The following is a 25,148-nucleotide window of genomic DNA, read 5'->3' as shown; positions in this document are numbered from 1 at the left end:
AGGTTAGATGGAGTGCAGAGGAAGTTAAGCCAGTAAGAATTAACACCAATGGGACAAAGGCAAGAATGGGCAGACTATGCAATCAGTGCATGTCTTGGTGCTCACCTGCTGGGATCGCAACGCTGAAGGCTTTGGACTGAGGACCTGGTCCCCTCCTGTTTGCTGCACGAATTTTGAAAATATAGCGCTCCCCGGCCTGCAGACCATCTATTATGGCTGATGTTGTAGCTCCAGAGTAGGTGATGGACTTTGCTCCAAATGGCTTGAGAGCCGGGGCGTATGAAAGAATGTATTCTGAAATGATTTGGCAGACGGTTGGAAGGAGGAAACTGAAAACAGTCCTGTTTCCAGCGGACAGACTGTATGGGTAGGATGAATTAGAACGTGCATTACTAAAATTAATACACTAGCAATGCACACTGAGTCAACAGCTGGAGTATAAAGACACGAGAGAGAGAGAGAGACATATAGAGATATATATATATGAAGGTAAGTGGAACATTTGCTCATCTTAACAGACAAAGCCAAATCACATCAATAACCTAATGACTGAGACAAATTATGTTATCTATACCTTTGTAAAAATACATAAGCAACAATGCCCATCAGAGTGAAGTGTCACCAACAGGAGCTGGACAACAGTTGTGCGCACTTCCAGAGAAGGTGTGAAGGACGTAAGAAAATTACAGCACCAACTACTGTGTGGTTTGGTGTGCTGCACTAGGAGGCCTTTTTTGTTTCTGGACACCAACTAATAAAGGGGAAAAAAATGAGTCCTCTGAAAAAAATTAACCGCCCTAAATCAGAAATAACAGAGGAACCCTACAAAGAGAAAATGCACTGGAGGCAGAAAACATAAATGAACATTGCCAGGAAAACATGTCCTGTCCCACTGCTTGTGGAAACATAGACTGAAAGACTGTGCAAATGTTAGGTAGTGCGGATTGCTACGATCAGAATACCTGTGTTGTTTCAGCTGATGAATCATGAGAAGATTTTACACTTCACAAGAGAAAGAGAGATTTTGAACTTACTGATTAGCTACCAAGATATTTGCAATCGATAACACATGATCCAGAGAATATTCTTCCAAAGCATAACTTGCTCACAATGGTGGACAACACACAGTTGTGTTGCTGACTGTAGCTATGTCCACAGCAAGTAAGAATGTTAAAAAATTTTCTTTCCCACAGAAACTATTTGGAAGAAGAACAAAATGGTGTATTCACATAATCATCATTCAAGACATCAGTATTAAAATCAGGTGACATTATTCAATACTATTATTTACTTACTTATCCTATGTTTCCAACAGAGCCTTGGCATAGCTGTAACTGCACTGTACTTTAAGACCCTAGTCACGCAAAGGCCACTGTGCCAGTCTGCTGTGGTGAAACTCTACCAGCTCCAAAGGCCATATACTCATTCCTCACCAGTGCTGGAGCCTGAGGAGCATCCCCATGAAAACACCAAAGCACTTACTTTAGTCTTGGAAACAATATTACTGCAGTCAAACATGTTTCCAGCTGAGTCTTTGCTTAGAGGGGTTTTAGCTGCAATCTACAGGCCAGTAGGTAAAATTCATGCCTGGATGATTGAGGTTCTTACACAGAAAAGATACTTCTACCAGGAAATATCAGCACTGCATATTGCCAAATGGTAGAAATAGCACATCTGTCCAACAAAATCAAAATCTGACACATTGTGCTTAACTATAGCCAGGGCCAACCACCACTGCAGTGAGCAAAGCAAGGTCTTGCTGCCACTTCAGAAACTCACCCTGCTCTCACCTTTCGGTTTAGGATTACTGTGGCACCTGTGCTCTGCATTAGCCCTCTGTATTGAGAGAAATTTCACCCCTATAGGAGAAGTTGTATGCATGAAGTGGAGCTTCCCACTACGCTCCCAAGGATTGCAGATAAGATCTCAGCCATGGGCAGGCTTCCTTTTCTTTTCAATCCTCTGTAAGAGGCATGGGTATCAGACACAAACAGGGTTTTGAAAATAAATTCCAATTGGGTTAAGAAATAAGCCATGCATAGGTCATCAAAATCAATAAAAAAATATTTCATCAATATTTTATATGCAAATGCATTTAATGCCCAGTGGAAAAAGATTTATTAGAAGGCGTGGTAAGCTTTGGATTGTTTTCTTTTTGTTTTAAGATGCACAGGAGTTGCTTTAATCGCAGTGGCACTGGTGTAACTTCTGGTAGCTCCCAAACAGCTACTGGAGGACATTTTCTCCCATTACTTTAATATGTGGCATAAATATACAAACGGACAGGGTTGAAAAATAGAAGGATCAAAAGACCAAAATTCCTGATTACCATGTGCTATCAAAACAACTGTGAAGTGCTAATTCAGTGATTTCATTTAGCCAGTATAAATATATTTTTTGTCATGTATTTAGTTTAAAAATAAGACCTCTTCTGTACTACTTCATACTCAAGAAAAACAATGATATATTAGACACATGTAAGTGTTCAGCCCTTGAATATCAGGTATCTTTAAAATGCTTGCCTTGGATGAATCATCTAAAGATCAGCAGACAAAAAAGGACAAAGGGCTACAGACTGCTCAAAATTACGAGCAGATTTGAAATTTCTGATAATGTCCCTGCATGACCCTGCTTGAAGAAATAATAATTCTTGGACACAATTGTAGTTCCATTGAAGCAACTGGCAAGACTCCTAGTGACTTCAAAGAGGATGGAATTCCACCAGTGCCCTGAAGAACACATAATGTAGGTCTTGTATGCAAACATGGTATACTTCCCTCCTGGCCAAAGGTTTTTTAAATCCTGAGATGCTATAGTGCTGATAAGGCACCTCCAGAAACTTGTGTAACTTGAGTACACAATCCTGTCAACCACTGGAAAATGGAAGCAGCCCAAAGAATCAGCCTGTTCATTTTGAGATAGAAATAGGAGAAAAAAAAAATCCCAGGAAGATATTTTTCAAAATCTTACGCAAGTAAATAGCCACTGACAAATTAGCTTTATAACCATGTACAGTAACGCTATAGTAGACAAGGCTTCTATGTGGTATCTGTTGCAATCAGAACTTGTGCATGCTTCTTAAGCTGAGGCTTTCCTTCCACAATAAACTAGAAATAAAACACATGATAAACCCACTCACTTTCTTGGCAACTACCTAACTTTTCCTTCTTCACCTAATTGTTACAAATCCTTTGGGAAACTTCCTTCTTGAGCTCTGTTTTGACCTGCTTATTAATGGAAGAAGAGGTAAGCGTGCACTCCGGGAAGCTCTGTGACATCCCAGGCACACGGTGACAATGGCTTCCCAGCGGTGGTGCGGAGATACTGGGCTGGAAACAAGAAAATTTTGCTCAGGTATAAGCCATTAACAAGTGAAAAAATCCTGGCAGTCAGTGGTTCCAGCCTACTGTGGAGCAGCAGTCTGGCTTTGAGAAGACCAGCCCCTTGAGGGGATTAAAAATTGACAGTGATGACTTACCTTTGACTTTTCCTTCACTCTCTGGGAGAGCATCCCAGGATGCTGCTACAGAGGTTGGTTTCCCCTTTAGCGGCCAAACATCCAAATTTTCAGGTGCACTGGCAGGAGCTGTGAGGAGAAGAGGCAGGTAAGAAAAGCTGACCTACATAGCATACACCTTTTGTTCCTTCTTCTCAGAGCAGAAATTCTTCTACAGCCATTTCAAAGATAAATGGGAAGAGCACACATGGCTCAGGTCCGTGCATGCCTGTATTACATGTCTCTATCAGTCTCCTGTGGTGAATTTTTATTCCTCACTTTTAGGAACAGGCTGTCTGCACGAGACTGCTTACTATGGCTTAGCTGGAATGATGTGGTAATTTGGGTTTTATGGACCACTTCCCTGTACCAAAGGGGCCCCACACCTTCTCCATGGTGGATGCAGGATTTAAATTTGCTGCCCACAGAGAGGGACAGCAGCCATGCTGCTGCTCCCAAAGGAAGGGGCACACACAGCTGCAGGGATCCCAGGTGCTGACCAGTCCCCCAGAAATACCCAAACCACCTCCTCCCAGCCTCATTGCACCACAAGAGCAGCCCTGGTGTGCTCTCCAGAGCACTGCTGCAGGGACGCAGGCAGCAGCATGAGGCTTTTCCCAGGTTCCCAACCTTCTGCTGCCTCAGGCAACCACTTATTCTGGCTTTCCCTCAAGTCAGCTCTATTTCACAGCTCAAGCCCTAAGACTTGTGTTACCCTAAGGACCCTTTGAATACATACCTGCCTCTGGGGTCCGTTGGTAAACAGACACGCTCCATTTGCCTTCCTTTTCTCCCTCCAGGATTTGGACGGCAAACTCATACATGGTGTCTGGCACCAGATTCTCCACCAGCGCCCTCCGGTTGGACACCTGCTTGTAATCCCACCTTGCTGATTCCCCCTTTTCCCGATAGCGAACACTGTATTGCCTGAGATCAGAAACACAGGAAAATAAAAATTCACTTGTCAAAACCTAGTATTAGCAGAATCAGAAAGGGACAGGGCTGCTTTCCCCTCAGCTAGCCTGCTGGAGCTTACTGGGAAACCTACCAAACTGTAAACAACAAAGTAGCACCCCATCAAGACCCAGTGTCTTTTAAGCAAGTATTTGTGCCTTCTGCTAATGTCTGATTGCTTTCACCCCAGGGGACAGACTGCCCTTTCCAGCCTCTTACTCAAAACACCGACTGTCCCAAGGGGAAGCTGCAGGGCTTTCCAACCCGAGCCAGGCGCCCCATGCCACCACCTCCCTGCCCCATGGCTGTGAGCATGGCCGGACAGCTGGGAGCCCCTTGCTCCCAGAGCAGCACCAGCAGCTCAGTTCCCATGTGTCTGCCCAGATAACTGCTTCCACAAGGAAACTGAGAAAACTGGAACAGCTAAAATTACCACTTCTCCTGCTGTGCCCCTCGGGGTCTTTCAGCACTGGGTTACAGAGCTTTTTGGTGTTCCCAGGCTGAGCAGCATAATCCATGCTTTCAGACCTTTGGCTGTTTCCAGCCCATTTCTCTGTTTATTTTGGTCTCCAACTGCTGCAGCATGCTGCAAACTCTCCCACTCACAGAAGCCCCTGACCTGCTCAGCCTCAGCTGCAAGGTGTTTCTGGTGGGTCAGTAGATGCAGGGGGCACTGACAGGCATCTTTCCCATTGCAGCAATGCTTCCTTCCGCTGCCATATGGTCGTCTCAAAGTTGTAGTCTGTTCTGACAACCCAACTCAATGTCTCACCTCTGTGGGCTGTGCCCTGTCCCCCGCCCCTTCTTTCTTCATGCACACATGGGGATTTGCTGACTGTAGTGATATACCAGCATTTGAATAGCAAAATATCCCAGTTGGTGCTGACAACATTTCAGAAGGGATGTAAAAAGCTGTAGTCCAGCACTTACACAGACCTCTAAATACTAGAGACCAGGGCACTGGGAGGCAAGGAGGGTACATCACCCCACATCGGGTTTCAAACAGCTGCTCTGAAGCATCCCCTACCAGCCACTGTCATAGGTATGGATATGCAAATTTCTATGCCCTAAGCTAAATAATTCTCATAAGCAACTGTAATTAAATAAATGCAAAAGCAGTAAGTAGTGTGTTGGCAGCAGTTCACCTTCAGTATGCATTCTGAAAAGAAAACATGGCACAGGGGTAACTACCTATTTGCTGCAACCTTCTGTTTTTCATGCAGTGGGTCTGTCCAAGCAACAAGCACAGACTGAGAGGACATAACTCGAACGGTTATGTCTTGTGCCACCTCCACCTCTTCCTCCTCTGAAATGGCGAAACAAAATAGCGTATCATTAACAACATAGAGTTCTCATAAAAAACAGTAACTGTCCAACTGACAGTAAAATAGGCATGCAGCAGAGATGAATAACAAATACAGTAGTAGTGGAAAACCAAGTACATTGGTTACTGATGGTACTCCATGGAAGCATCATTTCTTCTGTTGGTTGTCTGCTTACCAGACCAGAGCACTACTATAGTCTACAGTCCTTCAATATTCTATCAGTCCCCAAACTGTCACTTACAGCAAATGTCTTATTAACGTATTGACATTCACAGTCTCTGGCAAACTCATTGCTAGAGCTGCCTGCAGAGCAGAAGTTTTAACTTATGAAAAAATTTGAGATTCTAAAATTTGTTTCATTTTGTAGGACAATAAAACCAGGGACTGTCAAAAATTCCTCACAAGAATTCCTGCATATTTTACATTTTTGAGTGCTTCAAAGAGGTTGTTTCAGTTCCGCTTTTCATTTTTTATGGTATATAAGGCAAAAATAATTTAAAATTTGAATGAAAAAACCAAAATCATTGAAGTGGGCTGTTTTGACATACCAGAATTTCTTTTGCAAGTAGTTTAAAAATTTACAAATTAAGTGAAACTAACTTGCTCTTTGAGGTTTTTCATTTTGATGATGCTCCTTTTTCTCTGTCCATCAGTTTTTCCAGTCTAGTCTATCTACCACGCCATGAAAGATTTATTACTCTTCCTGTTAGTGACCATTCCCAAGTCTCCCAAAGGCACAGAATGCACGAAGTGCAACCTTCCAGCCCAAGATTTACAGAAGAGTAACACTGGAAAAATATTGATGTGTCAGGAAAGACAAGGGGCCAGTAAAGTCTGGAGTATGATTTCATCCTCTAGGGACCTTACTGATGTATGACTGAAGTCCAGGGAAAGATTGCCCTTCTCTTCAGCAGGTGGCATGTTACACTGAAACCCAGCACTGCCCACACAGAAGGCAGGCAGCAGGAAAGCACATATCACTTCTTCCAATCAAGTTCTTAATGTAGAGGGTTCTCATAAAATTTCAGGTTTTCCAAGGCAAACAGTTACTACGCAAAAGTGGCTGAGAGGACCCATCTACTGCTCACAAGTGGCTTAGTGGACCTATTCACAAAGTTTTGCAATGGGAGCACCTGAAGAGAGAAAGTGAACATGAGAAATGGATGGTATCACCTCCACAGAGAAGGTGTGAGGTGGGATTTCAGTATATCATAGTTCTCAGTTCTGACAAGGGTGTTCTCCATCACCATCAAAATATCCAAACCACTCTGCCACCCCCACGATATTCTGATCACTGTGCAAGGGGATGACAAAGTGGTGCTGGCATGGAGATGACTCAGAATGCTTTTTAATCTTGGCAGCAGTATGTTCCAAAAGAAAGTGAAAACTTCTGCTGACCAGGTTTAGGCTTCTGGAAATCAACCCTTCAGAAAAGGGGGTGAAGATCTGACAAGAACGCATACCATTGTGGAGGTCCTAGCTTTGATTTAATCAAGTCTTCTCATGTGGTTATTGCAGTGGATAACATTTCCCAATAGCTAGAGAGGAGGACATTAAAAAAAACCAACAAACCAACAACAAAAAAAACCCAAAACCAAAGAACAAAACCAAACAAAACAAAACCCCCAAACCCAGAAACCCAACCAATCATGGTGCAGAGCTGTATCATTTTATTAACTTTGCTTGAATTAGAGAAGCAATTGGAGACACCTATCAAGCTCTAACAGAGAGAAAAACCTAACCGTTCCAGCAACAAAAGACTGCAGTCTAAAATCACAAAGCTATCTCACTGCATTCAAATGTCTCCATGAACTGACAGCAGATGTGAAAGAAACATACCTGTGATTTTTCTTTTAGTTAAGGATGACCTGTAGACAGGTTGGCTCCGTCCTTGGGAACTCCTTGATGGCAGCGAAACCACATGAACTGACTCAGAGGCTGTACATGCGGGGGGAAAAACACACTGTAACCTTTTTCACTGAAAAAAAGTTTTGCTCTTTTCTGGTTTATTCTCTTCTGAGATACAAAAGGAGAAGCTTATTTGAAAGTTAATTTACCTAGAGTCAAAGCACTTACATCAGAGGGTTCTATATGCATGCAGTAAGAACAGTAAATTTGATATTTTAGAAACAGGAAAGCAAATTATTAACATGAAAAGACCATTACAGGAGTCCTATATTCTAGGATTGAGTTTTTCTCCTGATAAATTTATTATTTAAACATTTGTTCTCCTTCTTAAAAAAAACATATTATAAAAGTAATGACAACAAGAAGCAGATGCTCCAAATCATGTTTCACAGTATTTCTCATCAAGATTAACTTAATTACTGAACTTCCACAAAGTCTGTGACAAGATTTCCATTGCTTTTTGTACTGCCTGGACAGGCTCTCAACCTGCAGAGCAGTGGTACAAGCTGGGCATCAGACAAGAGTGTTCCCTCTGTGAGCGGTGCACAGAAAGGTGAAAAGGTGAATACCACAGAAGGGATGAGAAGTAAGAGATTCCTTTTAGGAAAAGGGGGAGTAACTGATAAAGGTGACTGAGGAGTTCCCTCTCTTTGGAGAAACAGAGATAAAGATATGCATTTCATACAAAACCTGCAAAGCAGAAGGGGAAACTACATTGCAAAGCTAGGAATTGTGGCAGCTATGTGGAATTTTGCAATCATCACCCATTTTGTAACCCAAGACCAGACTACCTGTGGTACAGGCTTTCAGCCTACAGGAGAGATTTTGAGAGAAAGAAGCCTAACCTCGAGCAAACACACCCAAACAGTACAGGAGCAAAGTAAGACTCAGGAGTGCAGACCTAGTGCCCGCTCAGGCGAGAGGAGCTCAGGCAGCAGGACAGGGACAGGTCAGCCACAACACAGGCAGTGACACAAACAGAGCAAAGGGAAATGCTCAGCCTCTGGGGATATAAAACTGTTGCAAACCCCACTGACACCATTAGATGGGAATTCCTTCAAACCAAGGGCAGGTGATCTAGGGCACGAGTGCAAACCATCACAGCACAGCAGGCCAGCGAGCACAGAAGAGGCCAACCTGATGATCTCAAGAGCCCTTAGTGACCACGACCTCACGAAGGAACTGGAGAGAACATGGATGCATGAGTGTTAACACTCTAGTATGGGGCACATGAAACAGTTTTAATGGTAAGTATGGATAGATTTAATTAAAGCATTATTATTTTTCTCCACTGGCTTGAAATAACATATGGACACAAAGAATAAGAAGGGGACAAGAAACAACAGACTTTAAAGAGGTCCCACCACATGCAAGGAGAATCAGCTATGGCTCTTCTCCCCAGCCCCTCCCTCTGCTGTTAATATGAGTACTTGCACATGGTGTCTTTAACACAGCATCAAGTTCTGCTACACTTTCTACCCTGGTCATCCTATTTTTCTGTTAAGAACATGTTACAGAATGCAATTATAGTGAGCATTTTCATTTATAGAAAGAAGTAATTTTGATGGCTACAACATGTGATCTGTGATCACCTAGCGGCCACAGGGGATTACAGAAGTGTGCTAGACCAGCGAGTTGCTATCAGGGAAATCTGACTCACCTAGTTTTCTCGCTTCCTGGTTTTGTCGCTCCTGCAGCAGCGGAGCATAGCTCATCCTTCGGCTGCTCTCTCCATACCCACGCAGGTAACCTTGGGATCTGCTGCGTGGACCCCTGAAGCCTGCTCCATAAGGTGGCTTCCACCGAAAAGGTAACTTGCCATCTGGAGACTGGGCACGCATTCTCAGAGGTCTGTTTGGCATGTCCTTCTCTTCAAAAAATAAGCAAACACACACAAACCCCATCACAGTTATTATGAAGCACATGACATGTATAGCAGCCCAATATGTCTGTTGCAAGCACATCTATTAAATAACATGAGGATAAAGGGCATAATTTTATAGGCATCTATAGGCATAATTATAAAAATAATTTTGCTATAAAACCCAACCACAGTAACAAGTTTTCTAAGTGGGATATATAACACTCAATAGTGTCTTTTCCCAGGCTCTTCAGACAGACTGGTGCAAGACACCAACAGTGAAAACATATCGTAATACAAGGACTCCTGCCAGAAACTGGGGATGTCTCGTAGCTTTCCTGTTTAATCTTTTCCTTTAAAAAATAAAAATAAAAATCCCCTTTCTCCAATTCAGTCATACCAGTACATTAGTTTGTTGGCAAGTGCTAAAGGTCAGTGTAAAATGAAGCACAGAATAGTTTCACTACATTTAAACTTTCTTTTAGAACCAATCCACATTAAAAGCAGGTTCTTCCCTAAACCCATCATTAACGCTTCTGCTCTTGTATTTAACAGGTCTGTTCTGCACATGCTTCAACTCTTGACTTCCCAAGCTCCCATTATACAATCCCTTGAGCATCCAGCACTCTAACAGGTACCTTACACAAGTCATTCATTTTTACATTTGCTGGCAAGTTGGCAGTGTTCTTTTAAGAAGTGATACTGACGCAACAGATTACTCAAGCAACCAGTCTGGTTGCTCTGAATGGCATTTACAGTTTGTGTGGCATTCTCCATTGCATATGACCTGCCCTCTGCTACTGCACAGTCTGCAAGCAGAGCAGACAGAAGGAAGCAAGGTGCTGGTGGCACCAGACAAGACTGAGATCTCCCACACTTGTAGCAAATTTCGCCTCTCATCTTTTACATTTTGCACTCAAAGCAGGTCTCAGTCTCCTCTAGCAATGTCATGCCACCAAGCACAAGGTTGTGTGAACCTGCCAGCACAGAGGTTACACACTATATTCAAACCCTCTCACTCTCTGGCTAAGCCAGTCATTGCAATCACAGCAATGTCAAGGGAACAAGAGACTGGGACAGCAACAGCTGCCAGACACCTGGAAGGACAGTGAGAGGTTCTTTTCAGCACCAGTTCAGGAGCTCATATTTATTCAGGAAAGCACTTAAACTTGATACTTTAAGTATGTATTGATGTCTGCATGTCCTCATATACACCAAAAGCAGGTCCTTTCCCATTATTTCTGCTCAGTGACACCTTCTTTAACCAAACTGCTCACTGATCCTGATCTGCTGACAAGGTTGCATCTTCTGATGCAGTCCCAACAAGCATTCTTCTGTTAAATTACACTTTGGAAGGGATCACAGTGACTCTCAAAAGCTGTTTGCAGAGCTTCTCTTGAAATCCATATGAGAAATGCAATGTTTCAGTGCTGATGAGCTGTACAACATATGCAGAGAACCACACACTCCCAGGGAATTCTGCTTTTCTACTGAAACACTGGCCAGCAGCTCAGCACAGTAAATCTTGCCTTTTTATTTTGCCTACAGAGAGACAGACCATCAGTTTAATTACATGGACTTCACCAGCTTCTCTCTTCTGGCTGCTCTTCACCACCCCAGCAAAATGAAGCAGCTCTATACCAGATTAATCAGCCAATTAAGCTGGTTTTACAGACACCTTGTGCTGCCAGATCAGTGTATACTAGCTGGATCACAGCAGTAGATCTGGTTCTAAGTGTTTAACAAACAATAAATGCTTTTTGCTATACAATGAATATGGTTGCTTTCATAAGGCTCCATGACCACTTTCCAAGGAACATTCAGTCATGCACTCTATTAAAAAAAAAACACCTGCTCCCCATGGTTTCTTTTTCTTGCTCAACACAGATTTCAAAAGCCTATTAGTTGTTGATCTTGTAGACCAGGGGTCCTCAAACTTTTTAAACAGGGGGCCGGTGCGCAGATGAAGTGGCAGGAGGTCATCTGCGGCTGCTTGGTTTCCCCCCCCAACACCCGGCGGGGGTGTGTGTGTGTGTCTGTAAATACCGGGGGCCGGATTGAGGACCCTGGGGGGACTGTATCCAGCCTGCGGGCGGTAGTTTGAGGACCCCTGATGTAGACACACAGCCTTCATTCACAGCACCACCATGGAGAAATGAAAGAGGGCAAAATTCAAGCTGGATGGGACACCTGGAGGTTTCTTCTCAACTTCTTCCTCAAAGACAAACTATCTCCAACAGTGCATGAGGCCAGCCTTGGTTTTCCCTAACTCAGTCTTCAAAACCTCCCACGACGGACATCACACAGCCTCCCTGTGGACCTACTTCAGTGCTGCACCAGCTGCCCAGGGCAAAAGCTTTTATCACAGAATCATAGAATAGTTTAGATTGGAAAAGAACTTTAGTATCATCTAGTCCAACCATTAAGCTAGCACTGCCAAGTCCACTACTAAACCATGTCTCTAAATGCCACATCTACACAACTGATACTTCCAGGGACAGTGACTCAACCACTTCCCTGGGCAGCCTGTTCCAATGCTTGGCAACCCTTCGGGTGAAGAAGTTTTTCCTAGTATCCAATCTGAATCTCCCCTGGCCCAACTTGAGGCCATTTCCTCTTTTGCTTGTTACTTGGGAGAAGAGACCGACACCCACTGCACTACAACGTCCTTTCAGGTAGTTGCAGAAAGCAAGAAGGTCCCCCCTGAGCCTCCTTTTCTCCAGGTTAGACACCCCCAGCTCCCTCAGCCGCTCCCCATCAGACTTGTGCTCCAGACCCTTCCCCAGCTCCGTTGCCCGTCTCTGGACACGCTCCAGCACCTCAGTGTCTGCCTTGCAGTGAGGGGCCCCAACCTGAACACAGGGTTCCAGGTGCGGCCTCACCGGTGCCGGGTACAGGGGGGCGATCACTGCCCTCGTCCTGCTGGTCACACTGCTTCTGATACATTTTCCTAATGTCCAGTCCAAACCTCCCAGACAGCAACTCGTGGCTGCTGCCCAGCATTACGGCATTACACACGGTGTGCCACCACCAAGAAGTGGCTTCCTTGCAGCCCCCAAGCAAGTAGCCACTGGCTGCTGTGCGATGCTGCCCTCTCCTCCCGTTTGTCAGACTGGGCCAGCCCCGCTGCTGCAGCCTCTCCTTGTAGCCCATGGGCCATAGGTAGCCACCACCTCCCCGGATCTCAGCATCTCTACACAGCAGCCCAGCCCTGGCCGGACGGGAGGAACGCCTCCCCCAGAGCAGCCAGCTCTCCCAGATCTGCGGCTGGCCAGCCGCGGTGCAAGCACACCCTTTGGGATTCCTCCCGATGGCCCATATGCCCACGGGCCCGGGGTGGCCAGGAGGGACAGTGAAGCCCATCAGCTCTGCTCCCCCAATCAAAGCCACAGCTTCCAACTGGAATTAAAATAGACAGTTGTAAGGGACAAAGGATACAAAAGGAACCAGCCCAGCCAGAAAGCCATATGGAAAGTATTCAAGCTAAAACAAATGTGGCTTTAGGCAAGGAGAAGTTGATCGACCCTGATGCTGAATGCAGGGGATTAGCTGAGATTTTAAACCCAGGGCTTTCTAAGGCTTCGATTACTTTCCTCACAGTAGCACTTCATATGAAGTTTGTGCCAGGCTTGACAGAAAGAGATTTCTCATTGAAAACAAAGAGCAGCGGGAGGAGCTGGCCCATCCTGCTGTAGCCCACAGCCCGGGAGCCACCAGCCTGGGCTGGGCTGAGGCTGAAGGCCCTGACCCCCACCACAGAGAGGAAGGAGAAGCTGGGCTCACGCCACCTCGTATGAGCACCCACAGGGCTGCTGTCCTGCCAGGCTCAGCTGCATCGTAAGGCCAGCACTCCCCAATCAGGGCATTTGCCACTCCTCAAGTGTCCCACGGGACAGCAAGTCACTGGCTCCTGCCATCACAGCCCCTGCACCTGGGCACGCTCCTGCCCTGGTCTCCTGCTCACATCTTGGCTCCAGGAAATAGACGGGACTCCCACAGGGAGGATAACCCTGGGGCTGTGGAGGCTGAGCAATGAGAAAAGCTCACTGTGTCCTAAGGACCAGAGTCTGGTCCTGCTGACCAGGCTCATTCATCTTCAAAAAAACCAAAAACATTGTACCAAACAAGCTACGCTCATCAGGGAAGGGGTGGGAGGAGGAACACATAAATCCCATGCATCATTTAAGTTATTCAATTCCCAAAGTAGACCCTTTTTGTGGGGACACTGAACTGTCCAGGAACAACAGTCTTGAATAGCTCACAGCTAACAAGAAAAGAATTGGATGATGCTGTCAGCACAGGTCAAGCAGTAGGAGGACACATCCCATCACCTCCCTACATCACTAGGATCCCCTTCACTGCATATCTAGGTGCTGGATGTGACCCTGGAGATTGCAAGATCTGAAACTGCTCACGAGACTACAAAGTGGATTTTTTTGCCGTGCTGGGCTAAAGAAAGCAAAACCTTTTGAAAAATCAAGGTATCATTTCAACCCTAGACCAAGCGAGACAAGAAAAGGTCCAAGAAAAGGGGTGTGGAAAGGAGAAGTTGAAACAGGGAAGATCAAAGTCAGTGAAAGAGCTACTATAATATTAAAGGTGACAACATGGGAATAGGAACACACAAGGAAATCTCATACAGACAGGGAAGAAACTTAGTACTGAAACTGAGAAAAGGCTAACAGTCAAATAGCATAGGTGGAAATGAGGGACGGATTAGAGACAGCTGGATGCTGTGGCTTCATCCACCTTCAACAGGACCTTGCACATATCCTTCAGCTCTCTCCAAACAGATTAATGCAACAATAAAAATTGCCCCATTTAAGATCAAATATCCACTAGAAATGCAAGTACACCAATCTCAGCAACAGTGGTGCAGAGATCTGTAAATAAAACCTCATCCCCACAGAGGGGGAGTGATGCAAGAATTGGCAGATTTACCAACAGGAGGACCAAGCACAAACAGAAACCTCAGTATCTTGTTCATGACCTGGCATAACACATCCCCATGTCACAGGATGGATACATTGCACTGCTGTTCACTCCCAGCATCCATACCACAGCTCCATCCAGGCCAGCTGAGTCCAACTCAGATAAATGGGCATCCAGGTATGTCCCAGGACACCAATGGGTTTTAGGGTCCCTGAGCAGTAGGGAACATTTCCACCACTTCCCTGGAGTGCAGTCTGATCCTGCCAGGCATCTCTCCCTACCTTGTGCGATGGTCTAAACATAGGCAGTTTGCCTGAATCCTCTGCAGAAGATGGCCCTAACAGGTCCCAAGATAAGATTTTGGGTAAGCATGAAAGCTGCACAGCTGATAGTTACTATAGTGCCTGTGGCTTCTCCTATCAGAGACAGTAGATATGACCTTTATGAAAGCATACAGCACGGCAGCTGTCTGTTCCCTGTTTAACACCTACTCTGGCACACCAGGAACTCAGCTGGATTTCAGCAAACTGGATGAAGTCCCAAATCAGAAGCAATGAAAAAGCTAAGCCTTCAGATGCATCCACTCCCAATCCCTTTTTTCCCAATAAATTTTGGGAACAGCTACCAAGTGGTTGATTGAAATGAAGGTTGATTCTTCCCCATCTCCCCACTATTTACTGCTGTAAATATTACTTCTTTTTTTTTTTCACTTTTGGTTCTAAAACTGATTTAACGGTTCTCTGGACCTTTGCTCTGGCCAAACAAAATCAAGTGGTAAACATCTTCAGACCTCATCTGAAGAGCTACCTGCAATTAAAATAAAACAAAATTCTTTTCTATGTTCTGGAAAATGAGAAAGAGTCACTCCCTTGTGCTTTCTTCAGCTTAGAAATCCAACATTACCTACAGCTACAAGAATTTGTATATATTATCTTGGCCCCCCAAATGCAGGGCTGATTAAAGCCTCGGTATTGACTTTTTGCAGCTGAAACGTACACTAATGTTGCCAAAGTTTCAGGACCGTGGGAGAACATTTTACAAATGATGTAAGGAGAGAGCATGAGGTCTAAGCTGAGGGTAAAACATCCTCTAAACAACCACACAAGGAGGCAACTTGCACTTGCCAAATCACAGATTCTTCAGAGTGCCTCATCAATTATCTAGCAAAGGAAAACACAAAATAGCTCCAGAAGAAAAGGGAAGTACTGACCCCTAGTATATAGCATAACTGCGGGTAAAAATATCCCAAGCAACATAAACCTATTAATACATAAGTGCATAAAGTATTTGAAATATGAGGTCACAAAAAATTAAGCATGTCAATTTACCACCACAAGTCTAGATACAAAATCTCTGCTTTTGCCCTCTCTGGTCAGCAAAAACTTTTCTACATTTTCCTTCTGTGTGCCGTTACTTCAGTACTGGAAAACTGGACCTATAAAACACATTCCGCTGCAGAGAGAACACATACTTGGCAGTCTGTATACAACATTCATATAGTCGATAAAAATCTACGAACCTCTCTTTTCACTTCAGGCAGAAGTCTGGGAGGCTAAGCACAGTGACCCAGCCATGGGCAAAGTCACAGCTTGAAGAGAGAAGCTGTAGCTGCTTAAAGAGAATGAACTCATCAGAAAGTGATGAACTGCCTTCAACAGAAAAGGCCAAAAATGTCAGCTGGCAAATGAAATCCTGCCATGGGCAACCTGACCAAAAATCATCATAGTCTACACTGCAACAGCAAACTGGTGGGATTTTTTGCTCCCCTCCCACCCACCCCCCTTTTTTTTTTCAGGGGGTGTGTGTGTTCTGGGTTTTTTTATTATTTTCATTTTTAAAAATAAGTTCTAAGCATCAAATGCGACTGATTGACTCTACCCTGGATTTGAGGCTACTGTTGCTTTACCAGACAAAACAGAATGGAAGATAAATAAAATGTGCCAAACTGCTCAGTTCATTCACCCTCCTGAAAGAGGAGATCCTTGTCTTAAGAAGCCCTTAACTGCTCTCGAAGCACAACCAATTGTCCTCTGAGATCATAACCTTGCACCACTGTCAATCTGCAATACAGTTTCAGAGCTGAGCAACTGGGTTTACGAACACACTGCAGCATCCCTCCCAAAACCCAACACTAGGGCTAGAAAAGTACCTCAGACAGCTGTGGTTCCTAGATATTCCTTTAGGATGTAACACTCTTGTATACCATGCACTCCCATAAGTGTCCAAGCCCTACCACCATCAAGATATCAGCTGTACTTGTAGCAAAAAATGATAGTGAACAAGTGAACAGAAAAAAAAAGAGGCACTACATTTTGATTCTTCAGCTGGCAACTCTAAAATTAATTCCATTTGTGAGGTAAGACCCTTTGTAAAACATCCACACTCCTAAAACCTACTGTGTCAGCCTCTGCTAAAGGCAACTGCTTAAGTGGTGACACTCAAATCTATAGCATGTGGCAAACAGATCCTAGGGCACCTCTATAATTGCCATTGTTCAACTTGTGAAATTGAGACAGGCCAGGGGTGCAGCAAGACTAAGGGACACCAGCCCCACAGGAGGCACCACGGAAGCCAGGGAGGAAAAGCTCCACACTCAGGAGGCAGTGTTCAGGCACGGTCTGTATCATGGCCAGCCTTTCATCAGGAAAAAGTGTATTGCATTCAAAAATACTTTGCAACGTGATCATGCATCCCTTCTTTATGCCTGCAAAGGGTGTTGTTTTCCACATGGTCTTCTACCATCTTCCAGCAGGTAAATCACTTTGTGCATTGGCTTTAAGGATTGGGACAATTCCGATACATCATTTTATTTGTTCACCTAATTTGAAATAGATTACAAATCAGGGTGTATTTGAAAACGGAGAAAGTAGAGCTTTACTAGCAGAGCGAGGCATCTAAAGCTCTGTAGTCCTTTGTCAACTCCAGGCTTTCGGTTGTTATTCATGAACAGGAAAAGAAAAATGGCATTTTACCATAACTGAGAGGCACAAGAGAAAGAGAATACCCCACCTTTCTCATCCAGCAGTGCACACACGGTGGCTGCTTTGCTCCTTGCCTTCACATACTCTCACCGTTACACATCTCCATACAGCTATATGAAAGTCACATCAGCAGATAAGTAAAGAAGAAAGAGGACAGACAGAATACTACAGGAAGATACTTGTTTTCCACCCCAAAATTGATGCACCGTGTCACTTTGGCAGAGAATTACTGGGTATTAATTTTTTTTCAAGCTGACAGTTTGATCCAAGCTCCGTTGAGAAAATAGGAGCAATTCCACCAGTTTCAATGAGGGCTGGATTGGGGCCATCCTGAGAAGAGTTCACTCTGCAAAGATATTTCCTGCGGTCAGTGAGCCAGCTTAAACAGTGCTGATGTGGCCCTCTGAACCAAGAAGTGCTGACTGCTCCAACTCCAGAAGACTCTGGGCTCAATGATTTACTTCAGACCAGCCATGGCACAAGCATAGCACTGGGGCTACTGTGGATCTTTGTAGCATTGCAGCAGGTAATGTGTAAAAGCATAAGTATACTATCAGAGAAAGCAGGACTGAAATGGGAGAACAAATCCAGCCTCAGGCTTACCGGGTTGGTAGGTCCCCTCGCATTTTAAAATGCACCATCAACCTTGCCCCTACGTGAGCTAACCAACTTGTTTAATGCCACTAATTTATACACCCAGCATCAGATCTTCTCCTGAAAATAAGCCAATCAGTTAAAGCAGTGGAGGCAAACACATAAATCCTTTGTTTCTCACAGAAAAAAAAAGTAATCGCTCAGCACATTTCCCCACACTTCTGCTTGGCACAGAAACTGGGGACTGGAACACTTCAGTTTCTGCAAAGCACAATGGAAAGCGCGCCATAATTCACCGGTTTCTGGCCAGGAGTTTTGGGCAGGGGACCAGTATCCAAGGGTAATGTCTGATTTAAGCAAAGCGATTCATTATACATCTGTAGAGGAGTTACCTGGCATCCGGAGGACATTCTTTAAATTGACAGCATCAACAGAAGTTTCCAGCTCCCTTTGAAAAGCCCTCTGAATGCTACGCACAGTAGGACTAGGGCATTTTCCAAACTCAACAACGTGTTTCTACACCATTAATGCATGTATTATGAATTAAAAACAACCGAGTTATTGAAGGCTTCGCGTTCTCCCACTGACGACCATGCACAGGTTTTCTTCTGCATCAGCACCCTTTGAAGGGAGCCCACCAAGCCTGGGCTACTCTCCTTTCTCATACCTGCTGCCTTTGGACACTTCCCAATACGAGCTTCTCCAGTGACGAAAGCACATAGATGTAAAAACTCCCAGCAACCCCAAAGGGGCTATGAGAGCACACCACAGCTGTGGCCCTGGTCTGCAAGCATCCATCCAGGGTGTTGTCCAACACCTGCCTCTTCACTGAGTTGGAAGAAAGGCGGCACTGGAGTGACATCAGCTTTGCAGCCCAGGCTCCTTGCAGGGACAGAGCAGGCAAAACCAGTTGGCAAATGTGCAGGGTTGCCCTGACCATGGCTGACCTCACCATCTCTATAGGGGCAGGAGGACAAAGGGGCCACAACCAGCTTGTTTCAAAATACTTTCCATCACAGATCCCCTTCTCACACCCTGACCCTGGTCATTACCTCCATTCACCCCATGCATGGCAAAGCAATCATGTTCAAAGTCAAAACTAGTCTGTGACCTCCTTGGTAAGCTTCACATCTCCATTGTCAAACACATGCCCTGAAACAAGATGTTTTCTTACCTCAGTAAGCTTGGAGAACAAGGCAGAAGGCCTGTGAGCAGCACGGCTCTGTGGGATGCCACATCTGTACAGACAACAGTTTCATCCCTGCCTTTCCCAACACATCCAAAATGATAAATGGACATACTTTTACTATGATAGTATCTACCAGCAAAAATAATTCTAAATACTATTCCAGACCATGAAAAAGAGCCTGGTAGTTGGTCCATAAATCACGATAACAATTTAACATTTACCCGCAACTGATTTTTTACTTAACCAACCAACCACACCAACTGGCTTCCATGAGCTCAGCTGCAGAAACAGTGATGGGCTGTTCCCTCTAATGCAGACAGAGGACTTGACGTTCCCAGCCTCTCTGGGACAGACTTCAGCACCGCTGTGGGGACAAGACTCCAATTTTAACTTGGAGTTGCCTAAACTTCTATTGTTGAAGGCTTTTTAACACTAACATTTGTGAAAAATAAGATATGATAATAAAGACATACTAGTAATATGCATATACTTGCAAGCTTAACATTTTCCTATAGTTACATATACATGGATATATAACACAGATATATGACTCACAGATGAAATTTAGAACAGACAACACACATTGGAAAAATCAAGAAAAGGCACCATAAAGAATCAAACATCAAATGGAGAACACCACACAAAGATTTCAAGACAAGGATCTGGTGGCTGTAGCTGCTCACAGATTAACCAAAATAACAATGCGATGTTGTTGAAAAAAATCAATATAATCCTGTCTGGATCAGTTGGAGATTATTCTACTCTACTGTGCAGTGAAAACTCATTGCTGTTAGAACTGTGTCCTATAGGCAGATTTATCAGGTTTGTGGCGTAAGGTTTTGGTAGTTGGTGGGGCTACAGGGGGGGCTTCTGTAAGAACCTGCCAGAAGCTTCCCCTGTGTCCGATGGAGCCCACGCCAGCCAAGCTCCAAGATGGACCAGCCAATGTCCAAGGCTGAGTCCGTGTGTGTGTGTCTGTGTGTCTGTGCATGTGTGTGTGTGTAAAACCCACAACATCTCCAGGAGAAAGGAGTGAGCAAATGTGAGACCCTGCAGACATGCAGGTCAGTGGAGAAGGAGGAGCGGGAGGGGCTCCAGGCCCGGAGCAGGGGTTCCCCCCCAGCCCGCGGTGAAGCCCAGGCTGCGGCAGGCTGTCCCCTCAGCCCCGGGAGCCCACGGTGGAGCAGATCCCCCCCGCAGCCCGTGGGGACCCCACGCCGGAGCAGGGGGATGCCCGCAGGAGGCTGTGACCCCGTGGGCAGCCCGCGCTGGAGCCGGCTCCTGGCAGGGCCTGTGGCCCCGCGGAGGGGTGAGCCCAGGCCGGGGCAGGGCTGCTGGCCGGGCTGTGACCCCGCGGGGACCCGCGCTGGGGCAGGTCATGGGGGACCGTGTCCGTGGGAGGGACCCCGGGCTGGAGCAGGGCAGGGTGTGAGGAGCCTCCCCCTGAGGGGGCAGGAGCGGCAGGGACAGCGTGTGAGGGACTGACCCCAGCCCCATGCCAGTGTCCCTGCACTGCTGGGGGAGCAGGGAGAGAAACCGCCAGGGAAGCTCAGACCGGGAAGAAGGGAGGCAGGGGGGAGAGGTGGTTTTAAGGTTTGGGTTTATTTATCCTACTCTGATTTGATTGGCAATAAATTAAAGTAATTTCCCTGAGTAGAGTCTGTTTTGCCTGTGACAGTAATTGCTGAGTGATCTCTCCCTGCTCTGCCTCAGCCCCTGAGCCTTTCTCTGTATCTTCCCTCCCCTGCCCAGCTGAGGAGGGCAGTGACAGAGCAGCTTTGGTGGGCACCTGGTGTCCAGCCAGGGTCAACCCACCACACCAGTCCCTATGTTTTAAGACATATACAGGCCCACTGACTACAGTCAAGAGGAGAATTATAAAGACAGTAAGAGATCTAGAAAACATTATCTCAGAGCAAGAAAAAAGGAGAAGTATCACCAACACCTGGGGACTGAGGCACTACTGGAAGTGTAATGCTAAATGGATACTTGAGTTCCCAGGAGGAGCACTGGCAAAATCTTTGCAAACACCTCCTACTGAATCCACATATTTTTTGAGGAGTTACCAGCGGTCCTCTGCTCTATATAACACACCCAATTCCTCAGATCTCCCAGGCAATTCAGTGTATTCAGGAAATTACAAAAATATCTTTCCCTTTCAACTGCTCATGTTTTGATTTCATTTTAATATACCAACAATAAGTTCCACAGATACCCTATGTGTTGTATAAAACCCTAAGTCTTCTCATGGGTTCCAAAAATACAATTTTCCAATAAAAAGAGTTGGTCCTCTCCTTTGTGTTGTAGAGGGGTAGTTAAACACAAATTATTTAGTTATGCCCTTTACCATATCTGCTATTGGTGACTCTAAGCCTCTTCATTTATTTCCTCGGTAATTTTTGGAGAGATTTGCCCTTTTTCCTATGGAAATTCTCTGCTTAAAGACTATAGCCTTCCAGGCTTACTGAAGATGGTCTGTATCTCAAGCTGAACATGATTATCTCATAATTAACAACTAGTGCCTCTCTGAGCTATAAGAACCAAGCCGGATTCAAACGGACAGCACAGAAGAGTCACATTGCTTTTCCATACTATGCCCTACAGGGACCTGGAACTGACTTATACACAGTGACAGAGAAGTCACTTCTTTCCATTGATTTATTGGGTTTTAATTGTCTGTCTGTTCTCCCTGAAGACTACACCCTTGGTAACTTGCTTCCAATCATGATGTTGCTCATCTAACTCTGCTCGTGTATTTATACAGCCAAAAACTTTAAACTGCAAGAAGAAATCAGTGACCATGTTGCTCATCAGGTAGGTACGGGCACTACAAAGAACACCAGCATCAAAACAATGAAGTGTGCAGCAACACGAGAGGCAGAGACAACAGGTATTCAGTTTGCACATTCCTTGGCAGGATGTCCTCCTCTTGTCTGTCACCATGAGGACAGAGCTGACCTCTAAACCTGCTGCTGTGTAGATCTGACTGGTTGGCTTGAACTGTCACTGCAGGAGATGGAAAAGCTTAATTTGTATCAGTGTGGCTATCTGGAGCATATCTCTTGGGAAGGGCTTGTCAGCCAAGATTCCCAGACAAAACCAACAATGTACCAAGCACAGAAACACAGGGATGGATTAAAGCCCACCTTCAGATACCTGCGGAATGACAACTACAAAAGGCATTGATAAGCTTTCACAAACAGCCAGCATGACAAAGGGATAAAAACATGACAGTCAGCAGGAGAGAACTGAGACTCGGTAAGCTGTGCTTTGCTGCATGCATAAACCAAGCAACAAAAAATTCATGGAAACAGTTCCTCCACCTGGCCCCAGAGTAGTAACATCAAAACCCATCCTGTTCTGAGCAATACTGTTACAATTTTTAAAAAAGGAAAGCTTTCCCTTTCCACACCCCTCTTGAGATGCTGCAGAGAGGTATGCCTTAAGAAAAGCCCCTTTGCTTTACTTTACGTAATTCTGTCACTACAGTGTGTACTTTTCACTTGTGGTCATCACTTGGAGACTGACATCTGTCTCACAAGCACTTAAAAATATCCCTCACTGCATGCATTTGAGTTCTTTGACTCAAGACTTTATCCAAAGCTCTTTGGTGCACTCCCAGCTGAAACCTTGGTACCACCCTCTGCCTCCAGCTTATTCGAAATCTATTCTCGCTCTGGAGGGAGGGGCATCGAGTCATTGCTCCTTCAGGTCCACCAAGACAACAAAAAAGCCACTCTGACAGTCCAGAAGAATTGAGCAGGAGGGTTGTGAGCTCTCCTGGCTGCACAGCTCTGGCCCCTGGGGCTCCTTGCTACCACCCACACAAAGTGCACAGCCTGGGCTCCAAAACACATGGTTTACATCAGGCCACTGTTTCAGTTTCTGGAGACCTACAGCCCACTGTTCAACTGAGCAGCTACTTCTGAGAGAATAAAACATGAACCCATTCCAGCACCAGACTCCTGAAAACCTCCAAGCGTAAGGCGAGGTGGAGATGGACGGATATTGCATAGACTCTAAAATCAGGTATGGTATGTAGAGCTGTAACCCTTCTACAGTAAAATCTTCAATTGCTAAGAGAAAATGGAGCGACATTCAGTGAAGAATGTACTTTGTATGTCATAAAAACTTTAATTATTCTCCACTCCCTAATAAGAAAAAATAGAAAGAGCTGAACATTTGGCAGACCCATTTCGGAAGTGTTTTTAAAACCACTACTTCAAAAGCAGTATTGGAAAGTGGCTTTTAAACCTGCCACTCAAACTACCCCTTTTTCTAGATACATCTCCTCCACCTGGCTGTCTAATACTAACTCACATTGGTACTACTCTGCTTTTCTTGCTAGAACTGCTCTTTCTGATTTTCCTTTGGGATTCTCTTCAATGCATCTTTCAAGGTCCTGATATTACTAGCTCGCTGACATTTGAAGTATTTAAAGTTCATCTGGCAAAAATGATTTTTTGCTGGTGTATTGTGCCCTTTGACACGGCTCAACTGTATTAGCCAGACGTACTGACAAAATGACTGACAATGTAAGGATTTGTCTTTCCATGCAGGAGAGAGCCACAACTCTGACTACAGCTGTTCCTCGAGAGTCCAGTGAACAGTCACAGTATGAGAGCACAGCTGGATTAGGTGGCACCACCAGCAGAATGAGGCTTACAGCCTTTAAGCTTTTGATAACAAGTAAATGTCAAATCTGTAATATTTGAGTGAGTTTCAAATGTATATGCAGGTATCCTTTTAATGCTTGTCTACTGACTTTAACCTTTTCTGGGCTTAAAAATGGATGTTTATAGCAGAGCCAACCTATTTCTTTTACACAGTCCACACGACAAAGAGGAATAGCATGAGCTGTCAACAGGCCTGATAAAGCCATTTATCAGTCCCTGGTCTTCCAGAAGGAGGGAGTATTAGTGCTTCTCCCCCGTGACACACCTAATGTCTCCCAGTGCTGATACCACACTGCCAGGCAGGATTCCTGGCTGTCTTAGCTGGCGGCTACCATGACGCTCAGACCTTCCCAGTGGGCAAGAAATTCACATTCCTTGGCGTCAGTGGATATTCAATTGCAGGAATAGCACAAATCAACTTACAACATCTTAAACCCTGTTTCTGAGATAAATCAGAGCCTAAGGGTGCTTAAAGTGGTGCAGTCTGAATTTAATCTGACTGCAATCACAAACATGACAAAAGCACGGGATAAAGTTAAATGAACTTGTTTTCCTCTAGACAATCTTTGTATAGGCTGTTCTTTAGCCCAAGTCAGAAGTTCAGTGACAGGAAGGAAACCTGCCTGAGAAAATCAGAATGTGAACCCAGCACCGAGCAACTCATGCCATGGCAAGACATTGTCTGGAACAAAACACACCCCTTCAAAGCTTATGCCTTTCCATGCTCTGTTAATGACTGTAGCCTCTACATTATTTTCACGTCCAATTTGTTCTTGTTTTCATATTCACATTCCTTATTTACTCAAAAGTGAGGTAATTTCTGTGTTTCTGACAGTCTAAAATGAAGCATACCATACCTCAAAACCATGTCAGAAAAGCAAAGAGCAAACATAACATTGCCACAAAGCTAACAGACCTATAGTTTTGGTTAGCCTCCTCTTTAAAATCAGGGTCACCTGACTCATAGTACTTTTTAATGCATATTTTGCTGTCAAATCAAGTATTGAAAATAAATTGTCCATTGAAGAGAAGAGATGGACACCACAGAGGAGAACTCCACCATACAGTGCTGAATACCTGGAAGCCACGTCACTCCTGGGACATCCCTGACTTCCACCTGCATGTGTGCATCATCTTTATGTGCTTCTCACGGCCGCCTCTACGAAGCCTGGGGTCTTTAACTGCATTGGCCCTGGATGCACAGTTTAACAGTTGTTAGAGCAGCCCACTGG

At 44.9% G+C, this 25,148-nt stretch overlaps 1 protein-coding gene across 1 annotated transcript in view; it reads right to left on the bottom strand.

Moving 5' to 3' along the window:
• Positions 1 to 12,547, bottom strand: part of FNDC1 (fibronectin type III domain containing 1) — a 50,205-nt gene extending 37,658 nt beyond the window's left edge. Inside the window, exons 1-7 of the mRNA XM_037391826.1 lie at positions 12,427 to 12,547; positions 9,344 to 9,553; positions 7,615 to 7,713; positions 5,642 to 5,756; positions 4,236 to 4,423; positions 3,479 to 3,586; positions 106 to 294 (exon numbers count right to left, since the gene is read on the bottom strand). Of these exons, the coding sequence (XP_037247723.1) occupies positions 106 to 294; positions 3,479 to 3,586; positions 4,236 to 4,423; positions 5,642 to 5,756; positions 7,615 to 7,713; positions 9,344 to 9,553; positions 12,427 to 12,547 (1,030 nt within the window). The remainder of the gene's footprint in view (positions 1 to 105; positions 295 to 3,478; positions 3,587 to 4,235; positions 4,424 to 5,641; positions 5,757 to 7,614; positions 7,714 to 9,343; positions 9,554 to 12,426) is intronic.
• Between the last annotated feature and the right edge of the window lie 12,601 nt (positions 12,548 to 25,148).

The sequence above is a fragment of the Falco rusticolus genome, chromosome 6 (assembly GCF_015220075.1).
Source record: "Falco rusticolus isolate bFalRus1 chromosome 6, bFalRus1.pri, whole genome shotgun sequence".
Taxonomy (NCBI): domain Eukaryota; kingdom Metazoa; phylum Chordata; class Aves; order Falconiformes; family Falconidae; genus Falco; species Falco rusticolus.
This window is presented reverse-complemented; position numbering and strand designations above follow the sequence as displayed.